Source organism: Phaseolus vulgaris, chromosome 8, assembly GCF_051622355.1.
Source record: "Phaseolus vulgaris cultivar YP4 chromosome 8, ASM5162235v1, whole genome shotgun sequence".
Lineage (NCBI taxonomy): Eukaryota > Viridiplantae > Streptophyta > Magnoliopsida > Fabales > Fabaceae > Phaseolus > Phaseolus vulgaris.
The window spans coordinates 5,502,403-5,512,264 of NC_143505.1; the positions used below are offsets into that span (position 1 = coordinate 5,502,403).

Here is a 9,862-nt window from a genome sequence, read left to right on the forward strand (position 1 = left end):
CTACAATGCACGACACCCAATTTAAAAGCCTCATCCTAAAAACACTAATCTCATCCCACATCAATTTCTTTTCCCTCATAGACCCAAAACAGTAATTAAAATTCTCATATTTCTTGAGGTATTTCATAATTCTATACTTTTAAATAATCCTATTACTCTTATAGAAATTTTAAAATTTCAATTTCTTTCAAAAATTTCTTATCCAATAACATATTTTGCTATAAAAACATTTCAAATTATCTATAAAATAAATTATTATCTTAAAATTTTATATCAAAACACATTATTAAAGACATGAATAGTTATTAATTTTAAAAATCATAAGTTGTTTTTGAGCTCTGATAATAGAATATCTAAAATAAATTAAATCATTTTTCTTAAATCAAATACTCATTTTTTTTTCTATTTCTCTCTCATATTTATTTACTTTATCATTTTCTTCACAATTTTATCAGTTTTGTTTATTTTTAGTTTTCCCCCTATCTATTAACAAGAATAAGAAAGAGTAATAATTCATGAGGTGTCAAATTCAAAACATATGTTTATTCACATGATTAATTTGTAATATTTTTCCAATTCAACTTAAGATTATGTCTCAGATCTTTATTAAGTTGGATAATCAAATTAATTAATCTGATCCAATCAAAATAGGATAGGTTTAATTTTTTTTACGATTAAGTGAAATTCACTACATATATATAACTTGATTACATTCATTATGTACATACAAACTTCTATTCTAACTTCATTGTTGTAGCATATATTATAATTACAAGGTTTTAATTTTAATTAAGAACTGTCAAATGATCTATTTAATAAAATAATAAATATGGTAATGATACAAATTTTTAAATATAACATTACAATAACATCATGAAATAGAAACCAATTTTAGAAAAATAATAATAATTAGTTGCTATAGTGACTAAATTAGATATCATTTTAAGAACTAAATAAATTTTTAGTTTCTAAATTAGTTTCTATTATTATTAAATGGTTTCTAAATTGGTATCTAATTAGCAACCAAGGTTTTTGCTACCAAATTTAGAATCTAAATAATTGGTAGTTAAAACTTTGATTGTTAATTGGATAACAATTTAGAAACTATTTAATAATAATAAAAATTAATTTAGAAATTAATTTTTTTTAGTTTTTAAAATAGTCTTTAATTTAATTAATATTGCAACTTATTATTATTTTGATATCTAAATGGTTTTGATAAGAAAATATTGAATATTGTATAGCCATATTTATTCCCAGCATGGGTGTACAGGGAATCTACACTACTTTATGGTGCCTTGAGACTAAAAGGATGGTTATATATGTATATTAATTAAATTTGATATATAGTCTTATTTACTTAATTATTTCAAAATGAAATTTAAAAAATAATTGTTTAAAGTATCTCCATGAGGATTTGAAGGGTTAGAAGTATATGCATTAATTCATTGTAAACTAATGATAATTAAAAAGAAGTTTTAATTACACTTGTACTTTGTACATGAAATACATGAAAGAAACAGTTTAATTTACTATAGCATAATACAATTATACCTACATTGGAGAAAGCAAGATTAAATTTGCTCGCTCTTGGCTATGAGCTCTAAGATTGCCATTGCTTTCCTCTGTGCTCTATTTGTTCCACTTTGTTTGATTTCCATTAAATGTTCATACACTCCAAACTGAAGTGCTGCCAATGTAAATGATGAGTTATTTGAGCACAACTCAAGAAGAACTGAAGCTGCACATTCCTTGTTCTTGGGAGTCCCTTCTCGCATGAACTCAACAAGGGTTTCAATGAAAGTAAGTTGTCCAATCTCATGTCTTCCTTCTGAATTTGTTACAAGGAGTAAGAGAATGGAGAGAGCTTCATCAATCATGCCTAAGTTTACGTTCTTCAGCAATTGAAGCAAGGGTGTCACAATGCCAGCCCTAATGGCTCTACCTTTGTTTGCATGGTTCAGAGATAAGTTAAAAAGAGCTGTGATAGCATCTTTCTTCCCTCTAACTGTTCCATTCTTCAACAAATTCACCAAAGGGGCCATCCCATTTGATTGACCAACAATCTCTTTAATCTCATCAAGCATTGACAAGCTAAACAAAGTTGCTGCTGAGTTTTCCTTCGCCACACAACTACCATTATCCAAAACTTCTATGATAGCTGGAATGGCACCTTCTTTCGATATAAGTCTCTTGTTACCCTCATCAATTGATAAGTTCAAAAGTGCTGTCACAGCATGCTCTTGTATTTTTGAATCTGGATACGACAGTAGTTGCACCAGTGGTGGTATTCCTCCACGTTCAGCAACCAAAACCCTGTTCTCAGCATTTTCCTTTGACAGCATGCGTATCTTCTCCACTGCTTTTCTCTGCTCTTCTAAATGAATGGACCCTAAGCTCTCCACCAAAGCTGGAATTTCCTCTTTGCTGTCCACGGAACTACTTTCTTGAGCTGAATCGTACTTTTTAGGAAGCTTGAACTTGTTGTTCACACACCATTCTTCAATCAAGCTTCTCAATGCGCAGTTTGGTGCCAATGACATGTGCTCCAAAGGTTGCCTAGTCTTTGGGCATGTGTTGTGGTTCGTTCGGAACCACTTATCTATGCTTTCCCTTTCATATGTCTTTGTAATCACAAGAATTTTTGTCTCTCAGTGTCATGCAGATTTAAACTTTTTAGAAAAATCATAAACATTAAAGAAATAAAAAAATAAAAAAATTGAGTTTTGGTAAATACTTAATGAAAAGTTTATGAGATCAACATCTTTTTCATTTTTCTAACATAGTTTTAAAAGAAGTGTGATTACCTGTCCACTTGCTATGATAACAGGATCTGTCATGATTTCTAGAGTTATTGGGCAGAGAAACTCGTGAGGGATGACCAAAGAGGTGCACCTCTCTAGCATCTTTGGTGCGACAGGATCATCAAGGACACTGGTTTCTTCCATGCCTGCAATGCGTTTGAATTTGTTAAGAAGTGCAATTATTCGCTTAGTACTCTCAATCTGTTGCCCTTTTCTTTCTTCTGCAAGGTTCCTAATGGCCATTGTTTCTGTGTTAAGATCCTCAACACTATGAAGCTCCAACTTTTTTGCCAGCCTCTCGATTATAGCACTGTCAGAATTTCTATCATCCTCCTCAGAGAACACTACCATCATATCCATTGCAAGTTCTATGTCCTGTGTATCAGTTCTTCTCCTGGCTCGCCTGAGTTGCACGTGCATTAGGTCAAGCTGAAGCACAAAGTATAAGAATATTGCCTCAACATGTATGATTTTACGAATGCCACAAGAATTCATAATCACCATTACCAACAAGGGAATTTCTTTCCAAAATTTCAAACTTGAAACCAAATTCGACAAAAAATGAAGGCTATGATTATATTAAAGATGAAACTCACATTTTCATATAAACATTCACAAACTCTCAAAACCATTCTTCCAAAAAATGAAGAAACGCGAAGATATGAGAAACGAAAAGGACCTACCTGCTCTTTGACTTCATCCGAGATGCCTAATTCATCACAAGGCACGCCATCAAACGCTTGGCTTAATTTTTCGTACACTTTCTGAAACGTGACCATTATCCCCTCGGTCTCCAGAGACTGAACCAAAAATAAATAACAAAAAGCAAAACACCACATTCAATAAATGTTCTACATTACAGTTTTACATCTTCAACACCCAACAACCCATTTTGCCTTGCAAAATAATGCATGGACAAACATTCACGAATTAACTTTTTCCCAAAAGTCAAACAATAAATCTTACATCACACATTGTTCAATAACTTGACATTGCATCGACATTAGTTTCATTTCAAGCAAGGTTTTCAATATTCCAATTGCAGTTTTGTGAAATCCTTGTTATTGTGGAAACTAAAGACAAATTCTTTTATATTGTCTCGGTTGTAGTTACATCAAGATTTTATAGCAGCAACAAAAATCTTGATGTTACAGCTGAAATAGCTGTCATAAAACCTTATTTCATGTCGAATAATAACCCTTTGGGATCAAAAAGCGAAACCACACCATAACATTTGAAAACTAAACATCTCTCTCAAGAGTGTTTGTGTTATGATATTGGACAAATATGGAAAGAACCAACTACTTTTTGTTCAAACGGAAGAAACTAGTTTCCCCATAACAAATGAAGGTTAAAATTATAGGTGGAAAAGGGATTAATTAATTACGAGGTGAATCTTGCTTCCTTGGCTGCACAATTGCAACAAATCCTTGGCGAACAAAAGCGCGTCCTTGAATTTAACTAACCAAGCGACGCCGATCTTAGGAAAGGGTTGTGGGAGGTCGCGAAGCTCTTCCAAGATCGGCAACATGAGCTTGAAACGGCGCACGAGGTTGTGGCACTCCCGCCGTTGCGTCCTCCGGTAGTCCCCGAACTGAACCACCGATTCGATGACTCGCTGCACCTCCGCCACCGGGTCATACTCCTCCTCTGACCGAGTCGACTCGTTCGACTCATTTCCCAACTCTCTCTCTCTCTCCATCGCCATCTTCTCCTTCCTCTCTCTCTCTCTCTCTGCCTCGCCTATGCTACGCCATGCACACACGTCGCTACGTAATAGCCAGGTTTTTACCGAAACAAGAAAAGTGAATTAAGAAAAGAAAAACATGTTAATGTTTTTTTGTGTAACTGATTCTGTTTATGGTTGGTTTGGTTGATCCATATGATTGTTTGTTCCATTCCGACATTCTCCTGTTTTTCGCGCTTGCTCGTATATTTCGGGATTCATCTCTCACGTTAGGAAAATATTATAAAAAATATATATATTTTTTCAACATTTTCATTTCTATTCTTTCGTATAGAAAGTCAGAGACATGGCCTTGTTGAGGAGGGGTTTCTTTCACACAATTCAACGTTACTGCTCATTCATCTGTTCAAAATTTATTTTAATTTTTTTTGTAAGAGAAATATAAATTAATTTAAATAATTTAATTAACACTCAATTATTATTATTTTATAAATTTTATCATTTAAGTTGTTTTATATTTTATTGTCACACCTATATTTTAATCATAGGGGTTTTTACCTATATGTTATCGGTGTATTGAATGAACAAAAGAGAGGATCAAAACGATGTTGTTTTGCAAAATTTGAAAACAGAACAATGTTATTATTTTATAAACTTTCCTGTTGCGTCAATATTTCGTTAAAAATTTAACATATCAATCAAATGTAATAATATGTGTGAAAAATGATAAGTTTGATGGTAAAATGTACTACAAGAACTTGAGTGATTAAATTGATAATAGTGATAAAATGTGTAATCAAGGTTTTAAATTAATTAATATAAATTTTAAAAGTCATTAATTACAAGAAAAAATAGGATTTATCAAAATTGAAGGGTATTATATATATATATGATAAAAATGACTCAGTCCATCTTATTTATCACATTCATTCCCGCGAATATGTATTCACATTTTATTATCTTAAACTTTATTATTTTTATAAGTAATTAATTAAAAAAAATAATATATAATTTTATAATAATAATAATAATAATAATAGTATTAACAAATTATGTGACCATTACTTTTAAAAGATAAGTTATTTAATTATTTTAAAATAAAGAAAAGTTACTCTATTTATTTTATTAAATAAATAAAATAATATATATTTTTTAAAGGTAAATCATTATATATATAGCTCTTATTTTTAAAAGGAAAAAAATGTTTAGTTATTTTAAAATAAACAGAAATTACTCAACTATTTATATAAAAAAAATAAATTATATTTTACTTTTGAAAAGAAAAAAAATATTACGATTATTATAATTAATGAAATAAAAATATATTATTAAATTGTAAATAGATGTTCATTAAATATAATTATAAAAAATTGATAATTATTTAAATTTTTAAAAATCATTCAAAAGATAAAATTATAAGAAGTTATATATAAAAAAAGTGTTATAGATTTATGTTAATCAATCTATAAAGAAGCTAACTTCGGTTAGTCTACTAACCAAAAACAAAACAGGTTTAAAAAACGAAAGGCAATTGCTTCCGCAACATCTAACTCCACCCGATTCTAGCAGAAAAGACGAAATTATCCTAAAAAAAATTTCAAAATATGTGTTCTGGATAATTTTTTTCAAAACAAAATTTTGTATTATGGATTTTTTTATTCGGAATGGATTTTTCATTTTTTTTCCAGATTTTCATATCCGAAACACAATAATTTTTTATTCGGATTTTTTTTTCGGAATGTATTATTTTTTAATTCAGAATTTTTTTGTCCAAAATAGAATTTTAAGTTTTTGTTTTCGGATTTTTATTTCTGAAATTCAATAATCACTTCCGAATTTATTTTTCCAGAATATATTATTTTCAATTCCAGATTTTTATTTCCAGAATTAAGGGCATTTTGGGAAATTTAAAAGATATGTTGGGTGCAGGTTAAAAATGATTGGGTGTAGGAAGCATTTGCCAAAACGAAAACGGGTCGAAAAATTGAGTCCAATCCATCGGCCCGTAAAAAATAAGAAAAAAAATATTATTAAATAGACATTTAGTAAATAAAATTTAAAATGAAAAAATAGTTTAATTTAATTTTCATCAGAAAATGTATTTATATTTCTTAAAAATTTTAAAACCTAAAATATTACACAGCTGGATTAATAAAACTAAAATCCCTCACTCTATCCCACCTATTAGATAATAGGTTGTGGAATCAAGTTTTCTTTAAATTTATACAGAGAGGGAAGATGAAGTTATTAGAAGAATAAAATTGCTCATTTTTTTTATTATTTTCATTTAATTTAGCAGTTAAAGATGAACTATCGTTAAAAGAGTTAAAATGAATAAAGTAAAATAATTTTTTTAAAAAATAATACGGTGTATTCTAATATTTATCGTTTCAATAGTTTGTTTCATAGTTAAGGTTTTTGAAACTGGTTTTAGCATATTTAAATTTGGTTGACTTTGTTGTCAAACCAAATTGGTTATTTCGATAAAACAATGACGGTTTTTTTAATTGTCTTAACAAAAGTATGTTAAGTTAGTTAAATTGTTTTAAATGATTTGAAACTGATTTGACTTTTATAATAAATGTTTTCAATTGCTTATTGGAGTATATATGTTCTGTTTTACACTCCTAACATTAATTTTACAAGATCAATTTGTGAAATCAAGTTTTTTCCAATATTGCTTAAAACTTTGGATATTTCTCTAAGAGTGAAGTAGGACTTGCCGTGTACTTTGATTTGATTTGTACCAGGTGTGATCAATCCTATTTCTTTCTTCATTTGTAATTCTGTAAGTACTGGTGTTCACAGAGTCAAAGGGTCTTCTGTGGTGTGATTGTGGTGTGCCAAAGGAAGTGTGTGTTCTTGAGGGGATCAAAATCACTTCTTTGGTGGTTGTGTGTTTGTAATATGGTTTTTGATTATTTAGTGGATACCCAGAGGTTTTTGGGAATTGGATATCACTCTTGGTGTAAGAGTGAACTAGTAGAAAACTGTTTGTATGATTCTTTCTCTCCCTTAACTCTTTTATAACTACTTTTAGTTGTTTTCGTATTCTGCGCATAAAAACAACCGGTTGAATCGCATAAACAACCAGTTGAATTTCTGGAATTCAACTAAAACTGTTTTATAACTTGTGTTCTTTCATTCCTTTGACTGTGATTCTTCTTTGACTTTCTTCATATCTTCAAACTTTATGAAAAATGTTTAAAAATAATTCACCCCCTCTTGTTTAAGGCCTTCAATTCTAACAATCTTTGCACATTAGTGAAGGAAATAGTTAGAACTAAATTTGGTAAAGAGATATTTTTAACTAGTTAAAATGGTACTTTAAATATGTTAAAGGGTTATTGGTTGAAGCTCTTTTGAATTTCATTAGGTATTTTAATAAGTTGAATTGTGGAGTTAATATGTTAAAATTACGTATAATATGGTCTAGTTTTGGCAAAGTGTTTTCAATGATGTTAACTAATTTCCTAACAAGTTGAACTCACTTATTTACTTATAAGACTTTATCCGTTAATATATGATTCAATCTACGTATTATATGGTCTAGTTTTGGCAAAGTGTTTTCAATGATGTTAACTAATTTCCTAACCGGTTGAACTCACTTATTTACTTATAAGACTTTATCCGTTAATATATGATTCAATCTACGTATTTTATTTCACTAATGAGTGAATTCACATTACTAGAAAATCAAAATTAAAGTTAACTTTATAAACAAAACAAAAAATGAGTCACTATATTGACTAAATTAGATACTATTTCAGATATTAAAAAATTATTGGTATCATCAGCTACCAGTTTCTAAATTGGTATATAATTAGCTACCAGTTGGTAGCTAAAACCTTGGTAGCTAATTAGATATCAATTTATAAATTATTTAGTAGAAACTAGTAGTTAATCAGATACCAATTTAGAAACTGGTAATTAATTAGATACCAATTTAGAAACTGGTAATTAATTAGATACCATTTTAGAATCTGGTAGCTAATGATACCAATAATTTGTTTAGTTTATAAAATATTATCTAATTTAGTTAATATAGTGACTGATTATTTTTTGTCTTTAAAACAAGTAATATTTTTTATGTATTTTTTTATTTACAAGAAGATTGCAAGTGTTTATACTAGATAGGATGTTCAGGGTGAGTTATGTAATAGAGTTTTACATAGTTATTGTGAACCTGTCCTTTTAGGGTGCAAGAAACTGATTCTTGATATCTTGTAATACACTACAAGAAAATTAAATTATTAGATAGAAATTAATTTTAGAGAGAAAAATAATTAGTTGTTAAATTGACTAAATTATATAATATTTTAGAGATTAAAAATATATAGTTATCTAAATTAGTTTTTATTATTGATAAATAGTTTCTAAATTGATATCTAATTAACTACCAACTTTGGAATCTAAATAATTGGTAGTTAAAGTTATATCAATTTAGAAATTATTTATCAATAATATAAATTGTACCGATATGGCCTACCGACATGATGACGTGGCTCGATCTTCCTGACCTAGCTAATTGAGACACACACTGACGTGGCTCGGTCTTCCTGACCGAGACACCACACATATAACCATTAACGCTCAAACTAAGGTCAGTGAAGCTAAACTACCATTAAGAAATAGGTAATGCAACCCTAAGTATGATCCATTCCACTAATCAGACTCAATGAGGTAAGCCCATTAAAATAATATAAATAGCACACATTCCAAGGAACAAGGTACGTCATTTATTATTGCGCACCTACCTGAGTGCCGATCACCCACTTTACTGACTTGAGCGTCGAAGTGTCTTCTGCAAGTACCTCTCCCATTTGGCATTCACCCGAGACTGAGAGTTGAAGGAGAAGCACGAAGGCGAGAAGGATCCCAACAAAGTCCTAGCAACCTGCCCAACCAAAGGAGGAAGACGAAGACTTCAATAGTTCTCTAGGTCTCATCTTCCTATCATGAACATAAATTAATTTAGATATCAATAATTTTTTTAATCTCTAAAATCGTATCTTATTTATTTAATATAACAATTAATTATTATTTTTTTCTATAAAATTAATTTCTATCTAATGATTTTCTAGTAGTAATATGGATTTATTGTGAGTCTAGTACAACTAGACTAAGCTATTATGTAGCTATTGAGAAAGAGTCAAAACACTATATAAATTTCAGTATTTTTTTTTTATCTTTTAGTTATTGCTTTAAATTGCTATTTGTAAGAATATCAATCAAGGTTATTAATTAATTTTTCAGTTACAAACCACTAAAATTTAAGGCTAATCACTTTCAGTAATTAATTAATTAATGCTTTTTACAGTATTAATGAGAAAGTTAAACAATTTATTATTTTTTTTAAAAACTGTTTGAG

The 9,862-nt window shown here is 29.3% G+C and overlaps 1 protein-coding gene across 1 annotated transcript; it reads right to left on the minus strand.

The window, feature by feature from the left end:
• Window positions 1-1,574: 1,574 nt before the first annotated feature.
• PUB15 (Plant U-Box 15) lies at window positions 1,575-4,512 on the minus strand. The gene is made up of 4 exons (XM_068632270.2): window positions 4,192-4,512; window positions 3,488-3,604; window positions 2,808-3,233; window positions 1,575-2,624 (listed from the first exon to the last, which is right to left on the minus strand). The coding sequence occupies exons 1-4, from the start codon at window positions 4,510-4,512 to the stop codon at window positions 1,575-1,577; spliced, it is 1,914 nt and encodes a 637-aa protein (XP_068488371.1).
• Window positions 4,513-9,862: the final 5,350 nt, after the last annotated feature.

Coding starts and splice junctions, on each gene's coding strand:
- PUB15 (XM_068632270.2), bottom strand. CDS start 4,512: ATGGCGATGGAGAGAGAGAGAGAGTTGGGAAATGAGTCGAACGAGTCG. Junction 3,605..4,191: donor AAGGAAGCAAGATTCACCTC/GTAATTAATTAA, acceptor TTTTTGGTTCAG/TCTCTGGAGACCGAGGGGAT. Junction 3,234..3,487: donor CGGATGAAGTCAAAGAGCAG/GTAGGTCCTTTT, acceptor TTTGTGCTTCAG/CTTGACCTAATGCACGTGCA.